Here is a 25,659-nt window from a genome sequence, read left to right as displayed (position 1 = left end):
TAGGAAAGACTGGACTTCGCCATGAAAGAAATTATCTATGACTTGCTGTCGGTGGGCAAGTCCCAGAAGACCTTCGCCATCAACCCAGAGGTATGGACACACACACACACACACACACACACACACAGTGTTTCTCCTCACATCCTCCTCTGCATCTCTTTCAGAGAATGAACATCGGCTTGCGGGCGTTCCTGGTGATAGCAGACAGCCTGCAGCAGAAGGACGGGGAGCCACCCATGCCCACCACGGGGGTCATCCTGCCCTCGGGCAACACCTTACGGGTCAAGAAGATCTTCCTCAACACCACCCTCACCGACGAGGAGGCCAAGGTCATCGGTAGGTCAGCCGTTTGCACATCCCGAGCATCGCCGCCGTTTCCGTTTGTGTCCACGGTAACTAGAGAATAAGATTGACAGGTCATTGGAGCAGACCTGCCCTCGGGCTAGACCCGTCTCGCAGACCTGCCCTCGGGCTAGACCCGTCTCGCAGACCTGCTTTCGGGCTAGACCCGTCCGGTTGACCTCACATGACTATTGTGCACTTCTGTGTAGCTCTAGAACACAGACTCTGTGTTCTGACTGAGTTCGGGTCGGCCCTGGGCTGTGTTCAGAGTGACCCATTTTTCTGTTGCTTTGTTTGTTTGTTGCTGTTTAACTGAATGTCAATATTTGTGTGAATGGTGAGTGTACTGTTGGGTGTTTGGGATGTTTTGTCTGCATTTCTGCTCCTAAAGAGACTGCTGTGTTTATCTGTGCCTTTGTTTGGTGCTGGAAGGCATGTGTTGAGAGGCAGGCAGTGGGGAGTGTGGATGTTTACATCTCTCTGTTCACACTGTGTGTGTGTGTGTGTGTGTGTGTGTGTGTGTGTGTGTGTGTGTGTGTGTGTGTGTGTGTGTGTGTGTGTGTAGGGATGTCTCTGTACTACCCTCAGGTGCGGAAGGCTCTCGATAACATCCTGAGACACCTGGACAAGGAGGTGGGCCGATCTATGAGCATGACAAGTGTGCAGATGTCCAACAAAGAACCTGAAGACATGATCACGTCAGTCCCTTCAGTACCCCGCGTCTGTCCTGCTCTCCCTGATATCTGTCCTGTTCCTTCGGCTGATGGCCAAACCCATTTTATGATAGTGGATCGATCGCATGTCGTTGACGATGTGCATGTGTGGTGTGTTCTGTGTCGTAGCGGCGAGCGGAAACCGAAGATCGACCTCTTCCGGACGTGCGTGGCTGCCATCCCCAGACTCATCCCCGACGGCATGAGCAGACAGGACCTTATAGAGCTCCTGGCCAAGTAAGGACCTCTCACCTCTGACCTTTCCTCCCTCCGAGGCAGGATTCAGGTGGATGTAACTCCTTCTCAGTGCGAGTTCACAGCTTTGTGCTTCAGTCTTGAGAAGTTCGTGATGAGTGTTTTTTGTGGTTTGTGACATGCTTGCATGCATGGGAGGGTGAGCTTTTTAGGTGCGCTTGGGTGTGAGAAATGGTTGCGTGAGAAAATGGCACATTTGCTCGACACTTTCTCTCATGCTCTTACTCACGACCACACATGAGACGCTCATGTAAAGTCCACAGAGGAGACGGTGTAAACTCGAATTCTCGGGTGTCCGATTTTCCGATAATTTTGCCGTCTGAAAGGGCCAAGTTATTTTCAGGATCAAAGTAACGTTGAGATGGTAGTTTTACGAACTGTTCGGAGAGTGTTCGGAAAAGCTGCTCTCTGTGTTTACGTGGCAACACCATAAACACGCCCCCCAAGCCGCATCACACTGTAGCACCTGCAGGTTGGGTGACCTTGCAAAGTGAATGACTGAAATGTAAACATTAGCACAGTAGGGTGGCCCCCTGGGAGGTTTAGATTCATGTTCCTCTCAACTTGGTTTAAAAGTTGAATGTCCGGCTGGTTCATGTTTGTTTCTGCTGCTGAATTCATGTGACGCTAGCTTGTTTAAGGATTTCAGGTTTGCAGGTTTCCATCATGTGGATGGTCTGGTTGAGAGGCCAGGAGCTGGATCCAGCTGTTTGAGTCTGCTAAACACCGCCTGGCAGGCCTTTTCATGGGCCTCGCTGGCCTAGTCTTGTCAAACGCGCTGTGCTGTATTATTACAGCAAAATGGACCATAACGCAACATGAAGTTTTGTAGCAGTAGCTCTCAGTGGGTGTGATTAGCCTCATTAGCCCCTCTGCTCGCAGTGATTAAACTAATGAGAGTCACAGCAGTGAGCAGTCCAGACATGACCCTAACTTTGAATCCAAACATTTGGGTGTGTAACGTTCAGTCTAGATTTGTCACTAGGCAACAGAGAAGAATCTACAGCGTGGCCCAAGTGTGTCCTATCTGGATAATCTCTGAAAATATTCTGGAGAAATCTTGGAAAACAAGCTGTAGACGAGAGTCTGAGCCTCTTTTGCCCCCTTGAGCCAAACGCTCTGAACTACCAGAGAAGTGAGCGTGTGTCTCGCCCCCCAGACTGACCATCCACATGGACGAGGAGCTGCGTGGTCTGGCCTTCACCACGCTGCAGGCCCTGATGGTGGACTTCCCCGAGTGGAGGGAGGACGTGCTGTCGGGCTTCGTCTACTTTGTGGTGCGGGAGGTGACGGACGTTCACCCCACCCTGCTGGACAACGCCGTCAAGATGCTGCTGCAGCTCATCGTCCAGTGGAGGCAGAGCGTGCAGAGCAACAACCGCTCCCACGAGGCGCAGGTACCCGCCCGCAGCACGGCCTCGTGGGTAACGCTCACGCCCGAGTGCGGAGGCCCTAGACTTACCCGCGTTCCCCTGCTCGTGTGTGTTAGGGGTCCAGTCGGAGCGGCGGTCTCCCTCTGGACCGACCCGTGGTGCCGAGCGTTTTGCACGTGGTGGAGGGCCTGGCGCTGATAGTGCTGTGCAGCTGTCGGCCGGCCACACGCCGCCTCGCCGTCAACGTGCTCAAAGAGGTCCGCGCCCTGCACAACGCCCTGGGCATCGCCAAGGTAACCGCCACGCCCAGCAAACGCACCAACCCTGTTTGGATTTATTCTTTTGCAGTTATGATAGTACAGTGGTAGGCACCGATCTCCTGTCTCTCTCTCTCTCTCTCTCTCTCTCTCACACTCTGTCTCTCTCTCTCTCTCTCTCACACTCTGTCTCTCTCTCTCTCACACTCTGTCTCTCTCTCTCTCTGTCTCTCTCTCTCTCTCTCTCAATTCAATTCAATTCAATTCAAGGTGCTTTATTGGCATGACAAATATTGCTTCATTTGTATTGCCAAAGCCTGAACACTTATAATATTAGTAACACTAGATAAAAGTTGGGCTCACAACTCTAAACATTACAAAATTGTTAAGGAGTAAACAACAGGTAAAATTAATATATACATACACATAAATACATTTCCCTAATTAAATAACAAAATCAGAAGTTGAAATCGAATAATACATGCATAAGGGGGTAAGAAGGGGAACCACATGTATATTTACATACATCAAAGACGTGTGTGTGTGTGTGTGTGTGTATGCGTATATGTGTGTATGTGTGTGCGTGTATGTGTGATCACTCACTGTCCCTCTCCCGGTGGCAGGCCATGACGTATTGTGCTGCGAGTGTGCAGCAGTCTCTGTGCTCTCCTAGTAGGTAGGGGAGTTTCTCTAGATCAGATAGGCTGTTGAATGTGGGGTGTTTATTGATGAATTTTATGTAAAATTTGTTTCGAATATCAGTGAATTTTTGGCATTCTGTCAGGAAATGCAGCTCTGTTTCAATTTTACCTATCTTGCACTGTTGGCAAGTTCTGTTTTCCTGGGGCACCCATGATCTTCTGTGCCTGCCAGTCTCTATAGCCAGGTTGTGCTGGCTGAGTCTGTACCTCGTCAGGGTGGTTCTCAGTTTCAGATCAGTCACTGTGCTCAGGTACTCTGCCACAGTGTACTGTCTCTTTAGGGCCAGATAACATTGCATTCTACTTTGTGATTTTGTCTGGTTTTCCCAGTGTTCTGTGTATGTTTCTCTCAGATTAGCTGTAATGTTGTTGGTTCTGATCAGATTGGTCTTGATTTCCTGGTCCTGAATCTGGTGAGTGTTAGTGTGTGAGTGTGTGTTAGCGAGTGTTAGTGTGTAGTTCAGGACCAGCTGAGTGAGGGGATCTTTGTTCTCTTTGCTCAACTCCTGGTACTGCAGGGCTTTATAATGGTATGAGTGGGGGTCACTGTGCTTCAGGTGCGTCCAGAATTTGATTGCCCTTTTGTGTATTTTTATCAGTGATGGGTATTGGCCTAATTCTGCTCTGCATGCGTTGTTGGTGGTGTTCCTGTGGACCTTTAGGATATTTTTATAGAATTCTGCATGCAGAGTCTCTGTTGGATGTTTGTCCCATTTGTCAAATTGTTGATTTGTAAGCAGACCCCACACCTCGCAGCCATAAAGGGCAATTGGTTCAATTACAGATTCAAAAATTTTTAACCAAATTTTGATTGGAATTTCTGCAAAGATTTGTCGTTTTATGGCGTAAAAAGCCCTGCGAGCTTTACCTCTCAGTTCATTCACTGCCTGATTAAAACTTCCTGAAGAACTTATTTTGATGCCTAAATAATTATAGGTTGAGGAGTGTCTAATTTCCTCTGAGCCTAATCTAAATCTAGATGTGTGTTTTGATCCCTGAGATCTGGGTCCTTTCTGGAATATTACTATACTTGTCTTTTTGAGGTTTACTTTTTGAGGTTTACTCTCTCTCTCTCTACACCTGTCTCTCTCTCTCTACACCTGTCTCTCTCTCTCTACACCTGTCTCTCTCTCTCTACACCTGTCTCTCTCTCTCTCTCTCTCTACACCTGTCTCTCTCTCTCTCTACACCTGTCTCTCTCTCTCTCACACTCTGTCTCTCTCTCTCTCTCTCACACTCTGTCTCTCTCTCTCTCTCACACTCTGTCTCTCTCTCTCTCTCTCACACACTCTGTCTCTGTCTCTCTCTCACACACTCTCTCTCTCACACACTCTCTCTCTCACACACTCTGTCTCTCTCTCACACTCTGTCTCTCTCTCACACTCTGTCTCTCTCACACTCTGTCTCTCTCTCTCCCTCTCTCAGGGTGATGAGGAGTTGGCTATAGATGTGATGGACAGGGTGAGCGCTTCAGTTCTGGAGAGCTTCATCCACCTTACTGGAGCTGACCAGGTAAAACACACACACACACACACACACACACACAGTCTCCGGGTGTTTATTTGTTTTATGACATAAGTCAGTACTCACTAATGAGTCCATTACCTCTTTTATGCCTCGCTTTTAGGCTCCTAGTTAATGTGAACTGTAATTGACCGTAATCGCTAAAGAGTTTACATAACATTAGAAGTGATTAAAAGAAAATATATATGTATTATATGTATATATATTAAAGCTGCTATAGAAACTCACACACTCTTACAGTATTACAGTAATATGATAATGTGACACACATACATTTAAAAAATATACGTGGAATTGGTTTAAGATACAGTTAGATTGTTTTTAACAGCTGCACTCTTAAAACACTGTGCTGATATTTGAACACACTCTACTGCCCCCTGTGCAGACCAGCCTGCTGTACTGCCCCAGTGGTATAGACCTGCAGTCTCTGGCCGAGTGGAGCTCCTCCCCCATCAGTCACCAGTTTGATGTGGTCAGCCCCTCCCACATCTGGGTGTACGCCCATGTGACCCAGGGCCAGGACCCGTGGGTCATCAGCCTGTCCAGCTACCTGAGGCAGGAGCACCTGCCCCGCCACTGCCCCACCGCCCTCAGCTACGCCTGGCTCTTCGCCTCCACCCGCCTCCAGCTGCTCTCTCCACAAGTCGACATCAAGTAGGGAGTGTGTGTGCGTGTGTGCGTGTGTGCGTGTGTGCGTGTGTGCGTGTGTGCGTGTGTGGGTGTGGGTGTGTGTGTGCAGTTGTGTTTGAGGACATTACACCTGTAAAAACACCACAGATATTATTAGCTGAGCTTGACGGTCACACACACGGCTTTCAACCTGCGAGAACTCCAGCTGACCTTTGCACCCTGACCCCTGCCCCTACAGTAGTCCAATCAACGCTAAGAAGATGAACAGTCTGAGCAGCAGTAGTGACTCCTACGTGGGCCTGTGGAGGAACTACCTCATCCTCTGCTGCAGCTCCGCCACCTCCTCTTCCTCCTCCTCCTCCTCATCCTCGTCGGCCCCCGGCTCCGTCCGCTGCTCCCCACCCGAGACGCTGGCGTCCACTCCAGACAGTGGATACAGCTACGACTGCAAGGTCAGACCTCCACCTGTACATCCAGTCTGAGTCTGTTCCTCTCCGTCGGGTGGAGCTCAGATCAGGACACACCTTCGACTCAAAGCATTTAATTGTCGTCTTGCCCATGGAGCATCGTTTAATGTGTGTGTGTGTGTGTGTGTGTGTGTGTGTGTGTGTGTAGATCATCGGCGTTCCATCCCCCTCCTCCTTGTTCAAACATGTGGTTCCGATGATGCGCTCTGAGAGTATGGACATCACAGAGTCTCTCGTTCTGGGGCTTGGCCGGACCAACCCTGTTGCCTTCAGGTGTGTGTGTGTGTGTGTGTGTGTGTGTGTACATGCAGCCCAGCCCCAACCCTGTTGGACTGTGTGTGTGTGTGTGTGTGTGTGTGTGTGTGTGTGTGTGTGTGTGTGTGTACATGCAGCCTAGCCCCAACCCTGTTGGACTGTGTGTGTGTGTGTGTGTGTGTGTGTGTGTGTGTGTGTGTGGTGCTTCTGCTCTCATGCGGTGTACTGGTGTGTCTTTCAGAGAGCTCTTGGAGGAACTGAATCCAATCATTAAGGAGGCTCTAGAGAGAAGACCAGAGGTCAGCTGACCACCCCCATCTTTACCTCCTCTGAGGACTCGAGCTTAAATAATGAAATGAGTTACTTTAATCTGACATACAATAACTGCTAGGGCCTGGTGTGGAGTATTTTTAATCTCCAGTCTGTTTGGAAAGATGGTCTGGTTATGAATAGCAGCTGCCTTTAATCTCTTTCTCTCTCTCTACCTGTCTCTCTCTCTCTACCTGTCTCTCTCTCCCTGTCTCTCTCTCTCCCTGTCTCTCTCTCTCTACCTGTCTCTCTCTCTCTCTCTCTCTCTCTACACCTGTCTCTCTCTCTCTCTCTCTACACCTGTCTCTCTCTCTCTCTCTCTACACCTGTCTCTCTCTCTCTCTCTCTACACCTGTCTCTCTCTCTCTCTCTCTACACCTGTCTCTCTCTCTCTCTCTCCACCTGTCTCTCTCTCTCTCTCTCCACCTGTCTCTCTCTCTCTCTCTCTCCATCTGTCTCTCTCTCTCTCTCTCTCTCTCTACACCTGTCTCTCTCTCTCTACACCTGTCTCTCTCTCTCTCTCTCTCTCTCTCTACACCTGTCTCTCTCTCTACACCTGTCTCTCTCTCTCTACACCTGTCTCTCTCTCTCTACACCTGTCTCTCTCTCTCTCTCTCTCTCTCTCTCTCTCTCTCTCTACACCTGTCTCTCTCTCTCTCTCTCTCTCTCTCATCTCTCTCTCTCTCTCTACACCTGTCTCTCTCTCTCTCTCTCTCTCTCTCTCTCTCTCTCTCTCTACACCTGTCTCTCTGCTTATGTGTGTAGAATATGAAGCGGCGCAGAAGGCGAGACATCCTCAGAGTCCAGCTGGTCCGGATCTTTGAGCTGCTGGCAGACTCTGGAGTCATCAGCCAGATGTGTGTCCCTCCTTCTCTCTCTCTTTCCCCATCCCTCCTTCTCTCTCTCTCTCTTCCCTCCCTCAAGCATGGTTCACATCCAATCTCTTTAAAGTAGAATTATGAACCAAATTATCTCAGTCAAATTCAGAATGATCTTGTTGAATGTTTAAAAAGAAGCAGCAGGTGTTTACTTGTGGACATGGTAGTCTGACTGTGTGTGTGTGTGTGTGTGTGTGTGTGTGTGTGTGTGTGTGTGTGTGTGTGTGTGTGTGTGTGTGTGTGTGTGTGTGTGTGTGTGTGTGTGTGTGTGTGTGTGTGTGTGTGTGTGTGTGTGTGTGTGTGTGTAGTGGGAGTGGTGGTCTGGATGGAGAGAGCCAGTCTCTGAACACCACCTTGCTGGAGTATGTGGATCTCACCCGCCAGCTGCTGGAGGCAGAAAACGACAAGGAATCAGACACACTGAGAGACATCCGCTCACACTTCAGCGCCCTGGTGGCCAACATCATCCAGAACGTGCCAGGTGTGCACACACACACACACCACGCACACAAGGATGCTGTCTGCATCCAGCCCTGAAGCTTGAAAGGTTAATTTTCTTTTTCCTACAGCTTATGAAAAAGTGAACAGCAGGCCTGTCCTCTCTGACGTGTCCGCGCGCGCGTGTGTGTGTGTGTGTGTTTGTGTGTGTGTTCTGCAGTGCACCAGCGCAGAAGCATCTTCCCCCAGCAGTCTCTCAGACACAGCCTCTTCATGCTGTTCAGCCACTGGGCCGGACCCTTCAGCATCATGTTCACGCCTCTGGATCGCTATAGCGACCGCAACATGCAAATCAACAGACACCAGTACTGTGCTCTTAAAGTAAGAACAACCTTCACACACACACACACACACCTTTAGACCACTTCAACGGAGCACAGAGACCAACATACACTAGTACTGTGCTCTTAAAGTAAGAACAACCTACACACACACACCTTTAGACCACTTCAACGGAGCACAGAGACCGACATACACCAGTACCACCAGCGTGTATGACGTGTTTAGTGCATTTAGCTTGTGTGTGTCTTGTGTGTGTGTCTTGTGTGCGCATGTCTGCAGGCCATGTCTGCCGTGTTGTGTTGTGGTCCAGTCGCTGATAACGTCGGTCTCTCGTCAGATGGATACCTCTACAAATGGCTGGACAACATTCTGGACTCGCAAGACCGCAAGGTAACCACACACACACACACACACACACACACACACACACTTTCACTGTAGAACCCTCTTGTTAAGACATTAGAAACTTGGATGAGTCTTTAGTGAAGACCTTTTCTGTGTGTGTGTGTGTGCGCGCGTGTGTGTGTGCGTGTGCAGGTGCACCAGCTGGGCTGTGAGGCCGTCATGCTACTGTTGGAGCTGAACCCAGATCAGAGTAACCTGCTGCTGTGGGCGGTGGACCGCTGCTACACGGGCTCGCGCAGGGTGGCCAGCGGCTGCTTCCGGGCCATCGCCAACGTCTTCCACAGCAGGTGCCCCTCCCCCCCCTACGAGTGTGTCCGCTGCCCCGGGGGGAGGCCTGGCTGCTAACTGTGTGTGTGTGTGTGCGTGTGTGACAGGGATTATCAGTTTGACACTGTGGTGCTCCTGAACCTGATCCTGTTTAAGGCTGCAGATTCCTCCAGAGACATCTATGAGGTGGCCATGCAGTTACTTCAGGTAACACACACACACGTATACAAACACGTCCATGCTTATGTAACCTTATATAACTACTGCACACTTTCAAATGCACATTATGTATGAAACTTCTATAGTTTTAGTGATGTGCTCTCATGTTCTCCGTAACTCGTGAGGAAGAGCACCAGTCAGCTCTCCGTGGTGGCTGTAGGCACCTAAGGGGCTTTTTCTTCATGCTTGTGTTAGATCTTGGAGCCGAAGCTGTTCCGCTACGCCCACAAGCTGGAGATCCAGCGGGCTGACGGTGTTCTGACCCCACCCTCCCCGCTGCCCCACCTCTACTCCGTCTCCTACTACCAGCTGAGTGAAGAGTTGGCGCGCACCTACCCCGAACTCACCATGCCCATCTTCTCTGGTACACGTACACACACACACACACACACACACGTACACATATATACACACGCACACACACACGTACACACACACATATACACACGCACACACACACGCACACATATACACACGCACACATATACACACGCACACATATACACACGCACACACATACACACGCACACATATACACACGCACACATATGCACACGCACACACATATACACGCGCACACACGCACGCACGCACACACACACACATATACACGCACGCACACAGGCACGCATACACACACACACACACACACACACACACACACACTTTGATCAGGAAATCCTCTGTTAGCCCTTTTTTACGCTGACCAAATTTTCGCCTCACCAAGCGTCCTGTTAACGTGTGCCCTGTTGATGCAGAGGTGAGTCAGCGGATACAGACGGCGCACCCTGGTGGTCGGCAGGTGATGCTGCACTACCTGCTGCCCTGGATGAACAACGTGGAGCTGGTGGACTTGAAGCCATCGCCACGGCGACAGGAGGACCCTGAGGAGGAGGAGGGGCGCGAGATGATGATGGTGAACAGCCGCCGCTGGCTTAGGGGCGAGGGCTGGGGGTCGCCCCAGGCCACCACCATGGTCCTAAACAACCTCATGTTCATGACTGCCAAGGTACACGCAAATACATGCATGTAATAAATATGAGTGTGGTAAACATGTACACGCAAATACCCGCATGTAATACACATGAGTGTGATAAACATGTATGCAGTGCACACAGACACTTAAGTTGTGGGAACTTCATTTTAATATTGTGTGATTTGTTTTTATGTGGCCTGTGTTAAAAGTAGTAAGGACACAAGTTTGATTAAAGTGTGTGTGTGTGTGTGTGTGTGTGTGTGTGTGTGTGTGTGTGTGTGTGTGTGTGTGTGTGTGTGTTTCACCAGTACGGGGACGAGTTTGCTTGGTCAGAGATTGAGAACGTCTGGACCACTCTGGCAGACAGCTGGCCCAAAAACCTCAAGATCATCTTGCATTTCCTCATTAGCATGTCTGGAGTGAACAGCGAACCAAGCCTCCTGCCTTACGTGAGTGGCGCCTTCCTTAACCAATCACATGCCGAGGCGTTTACCATCATCAGAACAGTGTGTTGGTTAAGACGGTGTTGGTCTGCGTGCGTCAGGTACACGTTGCGTTAGCGTTCAGGTGTGGTTGTGCAGGTGAAGCAGGTGGTGGTGTATCTGGGCAGAGATAAGACCATGCAGCTTCTGGAGGAGCTGATGTGTGAGCTGGAACACACCGACCCCGTCAGCTCGGCTGTCACTCACATGGACAACCCGCCTTACTATCGCATCACTTCCTCCTACAAAATGCCCTCGGTCACAGGTGTGCGTCACTACGTTGTTCTTGTGTGAGCGCGTTCCCATGATTCCACACGTCCTGGTCTCTGTTGCGGAGGTCTTTGACACGAGTCTCTCTGCTATCAGGAACTGCATCTAGCAGTAACACTATGGTTCCTGGACCTGACGGCCACCACGAGAACAAGATCAAGGATTCAAACATGGAGGATAAGTAAGGACTTTGTTGCTTGCACTTTATAGTGTGTACACACACACACACACACGCATGCATGCTTGTGCGCACACACGCTTGCACAGACACACACACACATGCATGCGCGCACACACACGGGGGCATACACTTGGATACACACATACATCCCGGCATTCTTCTGTTCAAACACACACATTCTAATGTTCTTTCACTTGCTTGTGGTGATTCTGGCATATGGGAATGTGTGTGTGTGTGTGTGTGTGTGTGTGTGTGTGTGTGTATGCGTGTGCAGTTACACTCATCTGGACATTTACAGTGGGCTGAACAGCAATCTGAACAGACAGCACCATCGCCTGGAGTCCCGCTACAGTAGCAGCTCCGGAGGGTCCTACGAGGAGGAGAAAAGTGAGACACACACACACACACACACACACACACTCTAACACCTTTAACAAGACTGATCTGTTTATGACTAGTTCCAGACATGAATATTTAAACATGGTTAGGTTGTTCTCCTCAGTTCATGTGGATTCAGGTATCTTCTCTCTGTCCTCCACTGGGTTCAGGTGATTCTATGCCCGTCTATGCTAACTGGCGTCTGAAGGTGATGGATCACAACCGGCCCGAGCCGCTTCCGTTCCCCCCGACAGGAGGCTGCTGGTCTCCGCTGGTCGACCATCTACCTGAGACCACCACGCCTGGAGTCTCTCTTCATAGGTCTCTCTCTCACACACACACACACACACACACACACACACACACACACACACACACACACACACACGTAAGACTGCTCACGTTTGTCACAGCACGGTGGACGTTTGCTGTAAGGTTCTCTGCTGTGTGTCTGCAGGTGCAACATTGCGGTCATCCTGCTCACTGACCTCATCGTGGACCATGGAGTCAAGGTGGAATGGAGCTCCTACCTGCATCTACTGCTGCACGCCATCTTCATTGGTAACACACACACACACACACACACACACACACACACACACACACACACACACACACACACTTCTACTTGCACATATTCTGTTGTGTCGATTCAGAAGTCTGTGAACAGTGGTCTGTTTGTGGGAAAATTAGGGTTTTAGGTCAAACTTGCTTCTGGTTTATGTATCAATAATGCATCTGTTCTTTGTAACTGTATCAGTGTTTTATAAAGAGTGATGGGTGTGGACTAAATGCTTTGAAATATTTAGGAGGCACCTGGACTTAACTAGCTTAGTAGCTAATGCTAGCTTATTCTCCTCACCCGAACATGGACATGGGGAGGGGAAAAAAGACATAATTCAAAATGATGGAGATGGCTTGTTCTCTTTTGTGCATCGCTACTTGTGTAAGATGTTGGAGGCTTCCGACTCTCTCTGCAGGGTTTGACCACCAGCACCCTGAGGTCTACGAGCACTGCAAGCGCCTCTTGCTCCACCTGCTGGTGGTCCAGGGTACCAACAGCAGCATTCAGTCGCTCGCCTCCGTCCTGCTGCGTAACCGGGAGTTCCACGAGCCCCGGGTTCTGACCGTAAGACCCCCTCCGCAGGAGTTCAACCTCACAGGTCCGTACAGGCACAGAAACTGTGCACCTTCACCCCCTGAATCCTTTTGCACGTAAATATTTCGTACGTCTGCAGACGGACAGGAAGTCTTGTCGGTAGTCTGGTTTCATCGTCTCCGGTACCTTCGTTTAAGCTGGCGGGTTTCTCTCTCCTCCTTTTTTTTCTCTCCATTCCTCTCCCTCTCTCTTCTCCGGCCTGTCCTTCCAGCAGGCGTGACGGAGCTGGTCCCGGACTACCAGCCGTCCCCCATGACCGACTCGGGCCTCAGCTCCAGCTCCACCTCCTCCAGCATCAGTCTGGGCGGTTCCGCCCTGCCCCACCTCCCGCCGGCTCTGCTCAACGAGGTGGACCTGTCCGCTGAGCAGGACGAGAAGGTCAAGAACCTCATGGAGTTCATCAGCTCCAGGTGGGGCCCTCCGCAGACCCCCGGGTCTGCCTCGGTGGTGGTGATGGTTGTTCTCGATCTACTGCAGTTTTGTCTTGTTGGTGTTTAATTGTGTTTAATTGTCTAGTTTGTTGCTGATGGGGTGTTTGTAGATGGTGCTGTAGGTGTTTATTATTATGCAGAAGTGTCTGCGCTCAGCCTTTGTGTCTTGTCTTGTGTCTGCAGCCTTGTCTAGTCGGAGAGGGTATTGTTGCAATGCATGTGTGTGTGTCTGTGTGCACACGTGTGCGCATGTGCGTCTGTGTGTGTGTGTGCCCCGTTGCCTGGCTGTGTGGTGTAACACACACACATCACTACTGATGTCCTCTTCTGTCACTAGTTTGTTTCTCTGCCGTCATGTGCCGTATCTGATGATCTCTTCCGAGTCTCCACCCACTGCTCACTCCCTCTCTGCTCTGATTGGTCGGCCCACAGGAAGCGAGGTCCTCTATGGAACCACGAGGACATGTCTCCCAAAAACCCCAACATCAAGAGCGCCGAGCAGCTCAGTGTGTTCCTCAGACACGTGGTCACCGTCTTCAAACACACGCAGCCGGGTGAGCTCACACTCCTGCTCCTCACACTCCTGCTCCTCACACTCCTGCTCCTCACACTCGCCTCGGTCCGGTGCGCTCTGGTGTGTTGTGTGGCGAGGTCTGACGTGTGCGTGCGCTGTTGTCCCGGTCAGACGTCCAGCTGGAGGCGCTGCTCAGCGAGGTGGCGCTACACACAGCCCTGTCCTGCTCCTCACGACACTACGCCGGACGCTCCTTCCAGATCTTCAGGGCCCTGAAGCAGCCGCTCACCGCCTCCACGTTGCTGGACCTCCTCTCTCGCCTGGTGGAGACCGTGGGAGACCCCGGGGAGGAGGCGCAGGTAACCGCACCAGCACCCTGATTAACGCGGAGAGAACGTGTTGGACGTTACTGCAGCACAACCATGATTTGAGCCACCGAGTCTCATTAGCAGATTGTGTAACGCCGGCCCACCCTGCCTTCATCACTCGCACATCTGTCCCTCGTCTTCCTCGCAGGGCTTCGTCATAGAGTTGCTGTTGACCCTGGAGGCTGGAATAGACACTCTGGCTGATAGCATGAAGAACTATGACCTGCTCACCGTGCTGTCGCAGTAAGAGCCACACGCCTGGGACGTGTACACACACACACACACACACACACACACACGCCATGTTTGTGCGTTCACGATCCTCTGTTTCCCACAGAGCCGCGACCCATGACCCGATCCTGGGCACCAAATTTGCCACCAACAGGAAGAGCACGGGCCAACTGAACCTGAGCGTCGGCGCTCCCTTCCACGGTCACCACGGCAACCACGGCCACGCCCGCAGCAGCTCCCTCCGCACCGGCCGGGCGGGCGAGCGCAAGGGCGACCGTCGCCGCAGCAACACGCTGGACGTGGCCGACCGCCTGGGCGGGAGCCACGGCAACCTGGCCCGCACGCGCAGCTTATCCTCCCTCTGCGAGGGCGGAGTCCCGGGAGGAGGGGGAGGGGCCGGCGGCGGGGGGGAGGCGGCCCCGCCCGTGGACCCCAGCAACCTGCTGGCGATGGTGTTCTGGATCGCGGCGTCGCTGCTGGAGTCGGACTACGAGTTCGAGTACCTGCTGGCGCTGCGTCTGCTGGGCCGCCTGCTGGCCCAGCTGCCCCTGGAGAAGGCGGAGAGCCGGCAGCGTCTGGAGAAGGTTCTGGCCAAGCTGCGCTGGTACAGCTTCCCGGGCCTGCTGCAGCTCTTCCTCAAGGGCTTCACCTCCGCCGCCACGCAGGAGCTCACCGTCCACCTGCTCAGCCGTCTCATCGGGGTCTCGCGCCACGCCCTCGTGGACCCCTCGCAGGTGGCAGGTGAGGACTCGGGCCGGGGGACGCCGTCCATCCCCGGGGACGTGTCTCGTTCCGCCCGCGGGGGGTTTAAGAACTCCGGTTTACTGTGATATTAAAACTGATGTACGGTCTGTGGTGAGAAGTAATGTCTGTTTGACCCCGCCCACTCATGTGATGGTCTTGTGTGACTCCGCCCACTTTCCTGGCTCTCCCAGGGTTTCCTCTGAACATCCTGTGCCTGCTGCCGCACCTGATCCAGCACTTCGACAGCCCCACCGTCTTCTGCAAGGAGACGGCCGAGCGCATCGGCCGGGCGTGCGGGGAGGAGAAGTCGGCCACGCTGGCCAACCTGGCCCACATGATGAGTCTGTACTCCACCCACAGCTACTCCCGCGACTGCCCCAACTGGATCAACGTGGTGTGTCGATACCTACACGACGCCTTCGCCGACATCACCTTCAACCTGGTCACCTACCTGGCAGAGGTGATAAACGTGTTTGTTTTGTTTGTTTTGTTTACTTATGCAGTAAACTAATACTAATACAAATTAGATTCATATTGATTTGTATTGCAACCGAGCCGCCAGTTCTGCTGATGTGGTGGTAATATAATGATGTATTTGCGGTGTAGAGTGATGTTTGTTTGTTTTCTGTCTCTCTTGCCTTGCGTTTGCGTTCAGCTGCTCGAGAAGGGACTTCCCAGCATGCAACAGTCTCTGCTGCAGATCATCTACAGCCTGCTGAGTTATATTGACCTATCAGCTGCCCCCGTCAAGCAGTTCAACCTGGACATCATGAAGATCATAGGCAAATATGTTCAGGTGAGAGTGTGAGCGTGGAGGACGCCCCGTCCACAAGGTGGTGCTGTGTGTTTCCTGCTGAATCGTCCAGTTGCATCTTTAGTATTTGCATTACAATATTACAGCTGGTTTCTGTGTGTGTGCGCGTGCGTGCGTGTGTGTGTGTGTGTGTGTGTGTGTGTGTGCGCGTGTGTGTGTGCGCGTGTGTGTGTGCGCGTGTGTGTGTGCGCGTGTGTGTGTGCGCGTGTGTGTGTGCGCGTGTGTGTGTGCGCGTGTGTGTGTGCGCGCGTGTGTGTGCGCGCGTGTGTGTGCGCGCGTGTGTGTGCGCGCGCGTGTGTGTGTGCGCGTGTGTGTGTGCGCGTGTGTGTGTGCGCGTGTGTGTGTGCGCGTGTGTGTGTGCGCGTGTGTGTGTGCGCGTGTGTGTGTGCGCGTGTGTGTGTGCGCGTGTGTGTGTGCGCGTGTGTGTGTGCGCGTGTGTGCGTGCGCGTGTGTGCGTGCGCGTGTGTGCGTGCGCGTGTGTGCGTGCGCGTGTGTGCGTGCGCGTGTGTGCGTGCGCGCGCGCGTGTGTGTGTGTGTGTGTGTGTGTGTGTGCGCGTGTGTGCGTGCGCGCGTGTGTGCGTGCGCGCGTGTGTGCGTGCGCGTGTGTGTGTGTGTGTGTGTGCGTGTGTGTGTGTGTGTGCGTGTGTGTGTGCAGAGCCCGTACTGGAGAGAGGCCCAGAACATCCTGAAGCTGGTGGTGTCCCGCTCGGCCAGTCTGGCGGTGCCAGAGGAGATGCAGCGGTCCAGCAGTGCAGAGTCCTCCAGCTCCCCTGAGATCACCTTCACACGCATCTTCAACAGCGCCTCCAAGGAGCTGCCCGGCAAAACGCTCGACTTCCACTTCGACATCTCTGAGGTGCTTCTATATACACACACACACACACACCTGAGTCATGTCCGACCAATCGGCTCACCTATGAGCTTCAGATAAGAGAGTAAAAGGAAGATTTTGGGATTATTGCAGCATTTTGAAACTCCCGTCTGCGGTCAGATGTGTGTCTGAAGTTTCACTGGAGGCTCTGACTGCTACTGTGAGAGGTACAGGACGTGTTGCTGTTTCTCGGGGTAACAGCAGTAATCAGACACCCATGCCACTGGACACGCTAGCTGAAGAAGTCATGGGACGTCCTGGTGGTTGAAGCGTCCAGGCACACTGTCCTCCGTGGTCCTATGGGACCAGAATCACTAAATCCAGCTCTAGTCAGAGACGCCTGGCCCGTGTTGCTGTAGAAATGCAGGGTGAATGCACGCTGATCTCACTACTGTGTGGTTCTGTGGGCACTGTGCTGAGCCCGTGTGGTTCTGAGGGCACTGTGCTGAGCCCGTGTGGTTCTGAGGGCACTGTGCTGAGCCCGTGTGGTTCTATGGACACTGTTCTGAGCCCGTGTGGTTCTATGGACACTGTTCTGAGCCCGTGTGGTTCTGTGGGCACTGTGCTGAGCCCGTGTGGTTCTATGGACACTGTGCTGAACCTGTGTGGTTGTATCTGCCCCACATCAGATTTTGATTTCCAGATCCTGTTCAGCAATTCAACAGATGCAATTCAGAACTGGGCTTTAATGGTCTTTGGCCATTTGTATTTTCAGACACCCATTATAGGGCATAAGTATGGAGACCAGCGCACCGCGGCAGGTCGTAACGGAAAACCACAGGTCATCGCCGTGACGAGGAGCACCTCCTCAACGTCTTCCGGGTCCAACTCCAACGGCCTGGTGCCGGTCAGCTGGAAGAGACCCCAGCTCTCTCAGGTGCAGCATGATGGAGCGCCGTGTGCTCGTGTAACTCGGACGTCCGTCTTTTTGATTGTCCTTCACTACTAGTAGCAACTTCACAGAGCCAAACGCACACAATCACTTTTAAATGCTAAACTGAATTTTTATTTCTTTTCACCTTTATCTTTTATCTCAACTCTTTCTCTGTTTAGATTGATTGTATGCACTTCAAATCTTTTATTAATCATATTCATTTTATTTCTGTATTTATTATTTTTAAAATTGACTTTACGATTATTTAAAATTAACATAACGATTATTTTCAGCTAGTTTCATAAATTGTTTTATAACCTGAGGTGATAAAAGAATAACAAACTTTATTACATCCTGAGATTTATGTGTTTTGTGAAGCTCTCGGTATTGCTGCTGTGTGAAAAGTGCTGTAGAAATAAAATACATTTGACTCTTTGGGGTGTGATTCCAGAGGAGGACACGTGAGAAGCTGATGAATGTCCTTTCCCTGTGTGGACCAGAGACCGGCCTCCCGAAAAACCCCTCAGTAAGATCAACCCCCTGAAGTCCTATTTAAAACTGATAGCCTGTAAATATCCACCCCCGCATTGCTCTCCGTCTGTGGTGTGGGCCTGTGAGCTGGTCCAGTCAATTCCCATGTTGTCCAGCAGGTGGTGTTCTCCTCAACCGAAGAGCTGGACTCTGGGGACCAGCAGACCAGCCTCATCCCCACCGTGGAGGAAGTGACCCGGGAGGAGGAAGCGCAGGCCGAGGACGCAGGAAGCGAGCAGCAGTTCGGCGTCTTCAAGGACTTTGACTTCCTGGATGTGGAGTTGGAGGATGCAGAGGTGAGGGCTTACCTGCAGGGGGCGGGAACACTTCTTGTGTTTGCCTGCAGGGGGCGCTGTGGGAACACTTGTGTTTGTCTGCTGATCAAGTAATAAAGCATAAATCTCAGGGGTTTCAACATTTCAATGAATTTAGTGATACACTGTGTGTGTGTGTGTGTGTGTGTGTGTGTCTGTGTCCAAGGGCCTGTGAAAATGTTTGAAGGAGAGTGACTGAGCATGTTCATGTTTTTGTGTCCCAAGTTAAAGCTGCAGTTTGTAAGATTCAGGAGTGAGTGGGTAACAGGTCCCTCCCTGACAGCATTCATGTTTCTGTTCTCTCTTAACTGTCTAATACCACTGTTATCTTCTCCTCTCTTTTTCTTGCGTTCAGGAGTTGCAGGTAAGTTTGTGTGTCTGGCTGCTTAGACGCCAAGTGGATCCTTTTGGTCAAAAAGACGCTTTTCCACCATTTCCAAAAAAAAAAACACATTTCTGCATGATCGTTTTAACGGCTTACATCATTACTGGGTTTTGTGTGTTTCAGTGTTTGTGCTTCAGTTGGCGTTGTGGTCTACTGCCATTTTAAAGTTCATTGTCTATTATTATTTTTTTATTCTTTTTTAAAATTATTATTATTAAGCACTTTGCTTGCTGCAGCAGTGAAGACAAAATGGTCTTAGAGGCACGGCCTGTGTGCGAGGCCTCGCTGCAAGCAGGATGGGATGCGTGCTGTGTTTGCTGCATGTTGTCAGCGGTTCACTCTTCTCTACCTCACGCTGGCCTGTCCTGCCTTCCAGGGCGAGAGCATGGACAACTTCAACTGGGGCGTGCGCCGCCGCTCCCTGGACAGCATGGACAAGGGGGACACGCCGTCCCTGCAGGAGTGCCAGTACGCGGGGAGCATGCCCAGTCTCAACCTCACCAACCAGGAGGACACCGACGAGTCGTCCGAGGAGGAGGTACTGAGCGCTAGCCAGATTCTCACCCGCTCCAACCTCGTAAGTGGCCCCGCCCTCGCCCCGCCCCCCTCCTCGCTCGGGCGGGCCAGCGCCGTGTGCCTGTCTGCCCAGCTGGCCTGCAGACGCCGCCGTGCCCCTCCTGTGGCGGGCTTAGACGCTTGCTTGTGCCGTGAGCTGCCACACCAGCCTTGGCCCGGCACCCTCTCCCTCGCGCTGCCCAGATGTGCCTCCCGCCCACTTTCCCAGTGTTCTTTGTCCATTCTCACACACCAGTCGGCCCCTTTTTCATTTTGGTCACACTTTTACACTTTTTTTCCCCCCGTTCTTTGGTGGTAAGTAAAACTCTCGAGTCTCACTGGAACACCCCCCCCCACCCCCTATTTTTTCCCTTTGCCTTTTAGTTCAAGACATCGAATATATGACCTGGACATGAGGCTTGTGGTTCCCTCAATAAGAACCAAAACACTTTACTGCATGGATCCAGATCTAAAAGAAACCCCTGAAGTAACAATAACTGCATGGTTTTGTCTAAGCATGACCAATTAATTGTACTTCCCTTAATCTCCAAACGTTGTCTAACTCTCCTTGGCTTGCTGTGGTGCGCTAGCCTTCTGCACAGCTTCTATCAGTCTAGTTTAAAAGTGCTTGTACACTAAAAAACCTCTGCTCCTTTAGAGAGGGCCTCAACTCTTCCTCTCCCTTTAGTACCGATTCTTCTCTTCTCTGGTCTTTGTGGGAGTGACACTGATGTGTCTCCTGGAAAGTCAAGTGTCTTGACAGCCTGAAATCTGTTCTGCAAGCATGCAGCATGTTGTCATGTTAAACGAGTAATGAAATATTTAAAAGTGGGCAAAACGTGAGAGGAGAAAGTAAATGCCTGTTTTCATGTAAGACGGTTCTAGACGGCTACAGAGGGTTTGTGACTCGTTTGTAACTAGCCAACAGTTTCATGCTTGCATGTAATGTAACACTTTCAACAACAGAGTTAATCAGTTCATTCTTAAAACATCAGTACAGTGAATTATGCTTTGTGTGTTCTGCTTCCTTGGGAATGTTTCTAACACATTGACCGGTTGTGCATTTGTGCAGCTCAACAGCGACTCTGCAACAGAAGATGCCATATCCAACCACATGGACTCTCTACTGCAGTCCCAAGAGTCTTCCAGCAGCGTCCTCACAGAGGAAGCCACGCCCACTCTTCCACTGCCCCGCCCAGACAGCCCTGTCCTTGAGACCACGCATTCTGACTGCAATATCAGCCAGCTGCCTGAGGTGGGATCAATCGGGGGTCTCAATAAGTTCTGGTCCACGGGTGCTTTCTAACCTTTGCTCATCATCTCTGATTGGCTGCTGAATAGTTGATGGTCTTTTGCTTGATCTGTTGTCATCAAAGGGTGTCCAGCCTCTTTGATTCTCTTAAAACTTGGTATGAGGGACAGAAATGATGTTGGAGATGCTGCAGGGGTCTCAATATTGGACCCTGAGGAACACCTTTCTTTCTGTTGGCTTACTGTTCCGCTACAATGATGTGCGGAGGCAATCCTTTGCTGCTTTTTCTTGTTTTCCTAAAGATGCTATAAATGCTTTGTTGTGTACCTGTGATCACTGCTCAGTGATTATCTGCGGTGTGGGCGGGACATGCTTATCAGCTTATGTGATTGGGGGACAGATTGCAATCAGGGATCACATACACCTCAGGCCAGCTGTGCTAAAATTCCAAAATGGGACTGAGTATACAAAACACTGAAGTTAACTTTCTAAAAGCTGCGTGGAAGAATCTTCATAGCTGCGCATGGACCTACAAGCATAGTGTGAGTATTTAGTGACGCTTTGCGCAGCATTAAATGGGTGTGGAGCCCAAGTTGCTTTTTAACACTTACAGGCTTTGCATTGCTACATACTGTATTTTACTCACACATTATCTTATTTCATCATTCTAGTATAGATCAGCGCTGAAGAAATATGTTCTAGAATGTTCTACACAGTTTTAACATGTTGTTCCAACAGGCTGAAGGTGCCGTGAATGGCGGATTACTACATAGACGGGTATCAGTGAAAACAACCCCTTATTTCTTCATTGATGCTTGCTGTAAAATTGCTCATACCATTAATCATAGTAAAATGTATGAATGAATGATTCAGTCCCCTAAATAGCCTCCCGAGTCCTGCTGAGTCCAGTGTAGTCTGGACGTACATCAGTGTCAGCCCAAGGACATTGTCCCTCGTCACCCCCCCCCCCCCCCCCCCCCCCCCCCCCCCCCAACGCTCCGCCCTCCCAAGGCTCTTAGTGTAATGAGTCCAGATAAGATCATCAATACTCCTACTCGACTCCTCCATAGATGTTTCCCCCTAAAAGCTTTCCGTAATGCCGCTTTGGCCGCCTGCCACTATCTGGGTTAACGCAGTGGTAGGGGCGGAGCTAAAACCTGACTGGCTTGGAAGTGGGTGTGGTTACGGCTCTTTCGGTTATATTGTTTCTCATCTGTCATTCTCATGAACCATCAGATCTTGCTCCGTGTTCCCCAAAAACAAAGAACAGCTTTCACCAAACAAGTACCTATCGTGTTCCACAAAAAAGTTTGCTGTCTCATTCATAGTTTACCTGCATTTGTTGATTATATTTATTAATGTTATTTTTTGTCCCTTCCTGTTGGAGTTGTCTTGTTTCTCCAGCAGTATCTCCACTGCCGCTGAGATATGACTCGTTTGTCTGAATATTTAAAGGTCCCAAACATTTTGCAGCTCATATTTCGATCATGTCGTCTCCTGTAGTTACCTGAGGTGTCGTCGTTTGCGGGATGAGTGGTACTTCTTAGCTGTTCGTGTTAGCTGTTCGGGTATCAAGGGTCTGCGGCGTACATGTGACTCTCTCTGCATTGATTCAACGATCTGAATGAAAATTGTTACAGCTCCCGGCCCACAGAACTGGCATCACGAGCTTCATCTGTGACGTCAGTAGTCTGAAGGTCACATCTGCATCATAAGTGTATGGTGATCAATCACCCACATACGCCATTCATTGATCTCTTCTGCTTGCCAATACGAGTGGCTCTCTGGAATTGCAGGCCCATTTGTTGAATTGCTGCTTTCAAGCATCTCCTGCTGGTGGTCACGATTTGACCTCGGGCTAAGTGGCATAAATTAGCGTCGCAGTGGAACGTTGTGTGTTACCAGCCATAGACTAGCGCCGTGCTGGAGAATACTGATCCGGCCACATCGTGGCTGGCGCCAAGTGTGGATGTGTTCAGAGTTCAGGTTCTGGGCCGGATGGTGTGGGGGCGAATGGGGTTTTGTGTATGTGCAGCGGTCACTTAATTCTTATCTGCTTGTTCATGCCTGTGTGGTTTTCCAATGTGATTAGTATAACTAGGGTATCTTCTAGTGTTGTGTGTGTTGTGTACCTATAGGTCTATAATTATTATTAATGAATCTATTTGGAATTTGGCTTGTATGAGTGATTGTGTACATACAGGATTAAACACTTTCTCCGCTACTGCATAATGTTTCGTTATTTTTGCGTTGTATTTTGACCATTCAGCGTTCTCCTGAACACAGAAAATGTGTGGATTTGCTCTTTAAGCTGTGACGTTGGCCTTAACCAATCAGAAGTTACGAAGCATATCCTCCTTTAACCAAACATGCCCATTCTGCAGGGGACAAGACACTTTACGTAAGTCGTTTCTGCCCTGCTCCTGACTGCCCCCTGCTGTCCACGTCTTTCCCCTGCAGGACGTGAGCGGCACGGCCGTGGACGAACTCAGCAGCAGCGTGAGCGAGGACACTGGCTTCTGCAGCGCCCCCCCTCTGCCCCCCGACTGCCCGGAGCTGGGCGACCTGCCTGACTGCTTGGACTCCCAGGACCCCTCTGACCACCTGGATCCAGCCCCCCCTCCGGCTCCGGCCTCGGACAGCCCTCCGGGGTGGCCGTGTGACGAGGGCCCCCCCGACAGCGCTCCGGACTCTGTGTGCGATGAAGACGTGACTCTGGCGCTGAAGGAGCTGGACCAGAGGTGTGAGGAAGAGGAGGCAGACTTCTCCAGCATGTCCAGGTGAGCAGGGTCGCTGCTGCGGAGGAAGAGCTCTCTGTCGTGCGTCAACCTCCACTTCTGTCCACCTGGCTTTTGGTTTTGTTCTGGTCGTGCTGTCTCTGGGCCAATACCACGTATGCTCTTAGCTGAGCGTGTCTGTCTACGTTTGGCTGTCTGGACACAGAACTTAATGGCTTCAGAACATCGAGTCCTGATGGCCTAGAAGGACTGTCTGCAAGCTCCTGTAAAGGGGGGGGGGGTTTGTCCTGACTGAGAGGTCACCAGGGTATGAACGTTAACGCTGAAGTTACCTCATGTTTGGCCCTGCGCCTCGTTGAGCCTCGACACCAGACTCTTCTACTCTGGGCCAGTAAACTCATGTGAAGATGGGCCAATCCTGGAAAGAGGACATTACATGCAGAAACCAGCAGCTCAGCCAGACCCTATATCCATTATTATCTGCTGGGACACATGCGTGCTGGGGCCCTGCGTGCGTGCGTGTTGCCACGTGCTGAATGTCCGTCTCCTCTTTCCCTGACTAGGGAGAATGGTGGATGGCTGTTTGACACACACACCTGAGTGTGTGCGCGCGCGCGCGCGCGTGTGTGTGTGTGTGTGTGTGTGTGTGTGTGTGTGTGCGCGCGCAGAGTGGGGCTACACAAACACAATTTGCTAATGCAGCACAGTATTGGCTCCCAGGCAGGCAGGCAGGGAGGGAGGGAGGGAGGGAGGGAGGGAGGGGGGGGGGGGAGAGAGAGAGAGAGAGAGAGAGAGAGAGAGAGAGAGAGAGAGAGGTGCTCAGAGCGTGAGGTGAAGGAACGGAGAGAGGGAGAGTGTGTTGGAGAAGCAGTGTATGTGAACACTGCGGAGAGAGAGAGACCGTGAGGGAGAGAGAGAGACCGTGAGGGAGAGAGAGAGAGACAGTGAGGGAGGGAGAGAGAGAGACAGTGAGGGAGGGAGAGAGAGAGACAGTGAGGGAGGGAGAGAGAGAGACAGTGAGGGAGAGAGAGAGACCGTGAGGGAGAGAGAGAGACCGTGAGGGAGAGAGAGAGAGACAGTGAGGGAGGGAGAGAGACAGAGTTGAGTGTTGGTGGGCTGAGGAGACCGAATGCCGAGAAGAGAGGAAGATGAGGATGATGAAGACGGAGACTGTGTCCTTCACGCCACTCAGCAGCTCGGGCTTCAGATATTTCTACACGGTCTGCTTTATCAGGCTCTTTGGCCCCTCAGGCCTGTAAGTGTGTGTGTGTGTGTGTGTGTGTGTGAGAGAACGATAGAGGGGTATTTTCCTCTGTCTCTGCTGTAGGTCCAGATGGATGATGCAGTTCAGTGCAAAAGGGGGGGGGGAGGGGGGGGGGGGGGCACACTGACTCAAATGCTGCATGCTTGTGTTTACATTGCCTTGGTGATGTCATTTGTTTACTTCTAGATGAGTGTGAGGGAGAATAGAGAGACAGAATCTAACGTGTGTGTGTGTGTGTGTGTGTGCAGTCAGGATGAGGGCGATGCGGATGACTTCCCCGAGCTCCAGGCCTCTCCACCACCTTCACCGTTTCTGTCTGCTATCCTGGCTGCATTCCAGCCCATCACCTATGACGACGAAGAGGATGCCTGGCGTTGCCATGTCAACCAGATGCTGTCAGACACAGATGGGTCGTGTGCAGTATACACCTTCCACGTGTTCTCACGCCTCTTCCAGGTGTGTGTGTGTGTGTGTGTGTGTGTGTGTGTGTGTGTGTGTGTGTGTGTGTGTTAGTGAGTACATGCTTGTGTAAGAGTGTGTGTTAGTGTGAGTGTGTGTGTGTGTGTGTGTGTGTTAGTGAGTACATGCTTGTGTGTGTGAGTGTGTGTGTGTGTGTGTTAGTGAGTACATGCTTGTGTAAGAGTGTATGTATGTGTGTGTGTGTGTGTGTGTGTGTGTGTGTGTGTGTGTGTTAGTGAGTACATGCTTGTGTAAGAGTGTGTGTTAGTGTTAGTGTGAGTGTGTGTGTGTGTGTGTGTGTGTGTGTTAGTGAGTACATGCTTGTGTAAGAGTGTGTGTTTGTGTGTGTGTGTGTGTGTGTGTTAGTGAGTACATGCTTGTGTGTGTGAGTGTGTGTGTGTGTTAGTGAGTACATGCTTGTGTGTGTGTGTGTGTGTGTGTGTGTGTGTGTGTGTGTGTGTGTGAGTGTGTGTGTGTGTGTGTGTGTGTTAGT

General features: G+C 51.3%; 1 protein-coding gene across 9 annotated transcripts in view; it reads left to right on the top strand.

Moving 5' to 3' along the window:
- LOC143523222 (protein furry homolog-like) overlaps window positions 1-25,659 on the top strand; it is a 37,407-nt gene that overhangs the window by 5,329 nt on the left and 6,419 nt on the right. For 3 of the 9 annotated variants that reach the window (XM_077017566.1, XM_077017561.1, XM_077017557.1), the window contains 41 exons: window positions 4-90; window positions 165-336; window positions 908-1,040; window positions 1,185-1,292; window positions 2,470-2,707; window positions 2,800-2,976; window positions 5,067-5,153; window positions 5,551-5,819; window positions 6,034-6,247; window positions 6,411-6,535; window positions 6,759-6,816; window positions 7,592-7,683; window positions 8,013-8,185; window positions 8,363-8,523; window positions 8,764-8,874; window positions 9,022-9,176; window positions 9,264-9,363; window positions 9,571-9,739; window positions 10,134-10,384; window positions 10,660-10,800; window positions 10,933-11,098; window positions 11,200-11,284; window positions 11,559-11,671; window positions 11,833-11,983; window positions 12,120-12,223; window positions 12,643-12,825; window positions 13,033-13,231; window positions 13,685-13,806; window positions 13,938-14,125; window positions 14,283-14,377; window positions 14,472-15,106; window positions 15,301-15,569; window positions 15,765-15,905; window positions 16,579-16,779; window positions 17,510-17,671; window positions 18,120-18,194; window positions 18,316-18,495; window positions 19,275-19,475; window positions 20,526-20,708; window positions 23,166-23,485; window positions 24,956-25,163. In XM_077017566.1, coding sequence (XP_076873681.1) covers window positions 4-90; window positions 165-336; window positions 908-1,040; window positions 1,185-1,292; window positions 2,470-2,707; window positions 2,800-2,976; window positions 5,067-5,153; window positions 5,551-5,819; window positions 6,034-6,247; window positions 6,411-6,535; window positions 6,759-6,816; window positions 7,592-7,683; window positions 8,013-8,185; window positions 8,363-8,523; window positions 8,764-8,874; window positions 9,022-9,176; window positions 9,264-9,363; window positions 9,571-9,739; window positions 10,134-10,384; window positions 10,660-10,800; window positions 10,933-11,098; window positions 11,200-11,284; window positions 11,559-11,671; window positions 11,833-11,983; window positions 12,120-12,223; window positions 12,643-12,825; window positions 13,033-13,231; window positions 13,685-13,806; window positions 13,938-14,125; window positions 14,283-14,377; window positions 14,472-15,106; window positions 15,301-15,569; window positions 15,765-15,905; window positions 16,579-16,779; window positions 17,510-17,671; window positions 18,120-18,194; window positions 18,316-18,495; window positions 19,275-19,475; window positions 20,526-20,708; window positions 23,166-23,485; window positions 24,956-25,163 — 7,002 coding nt within the window. The remainder of the gene's footprint in view (window positions 1-3; window positions 91-164; window positions 337-907; window positions 1,041-1,184; window positions 1,293-2,469; window positions 2,708-2,799; window positions 2,977-5,066; window positions 5,154-5,550; window positions 5,820-6,033; window positions 6,248-6,410; window positions 6,536-6,758; window positions 6,817-7,591; window positions 7,684-8,012; window positions 8,186-8,362; window positions 8,524-8,763; window positions 8,875-9,021; window positions 9,177-9,263; window positions 9,364-9,570; window positions 9,740-10,133; window positions 10,385-10,659; window positions 10,801-10,932; window positions 11,099-11,199; window positions 11,285-11,558; window positions 11,672-11,832; window positions 11,984-12,119; window positions 12,224-12,642; window positions 12,826-13,032; window positions 13,232-13,684; window positions 13,807-13,937; window positions 14,126-14,282; window positions 14,378-14,471; window positions 15,107-15,300; window positions 15,570-15,764; window positions 15,906-16,578; window positions 16,780-17,509; window positions 17,672-18,119; window positions 18,195-18,315; window positions 18,496-19,274; window positions 19,476-20,525; window positions 20,709-23,165; window positions 23,486-24,955; window positions 25,164-25,659) is intronic. The other 6 variants (XM_077017562.1, XM_077017560.1, XM_077017564.1 and 3 more) reach the window with 5 other exon arrangements.

This window comes from Brachyhypopomus gauderio, chromosome 9, assembly GCF_052324685.1.
Source record: "Brachyhypopomus gauderio isolate BG-103 chromosome 9, BGAUD_0.2, whole genome shotgun sequence".
NCBI lineage: Eukaryota > Metazoa > Chordata > Actinopteri > Gymnotiformes > Hypopomidae > Brachyhypopomus > Brachyhypopomus gauderio.
Note: the sequence above shows the minus strand (reverse complement) of the source record. Positions and strands in the feature narration are given on the sequence as shown.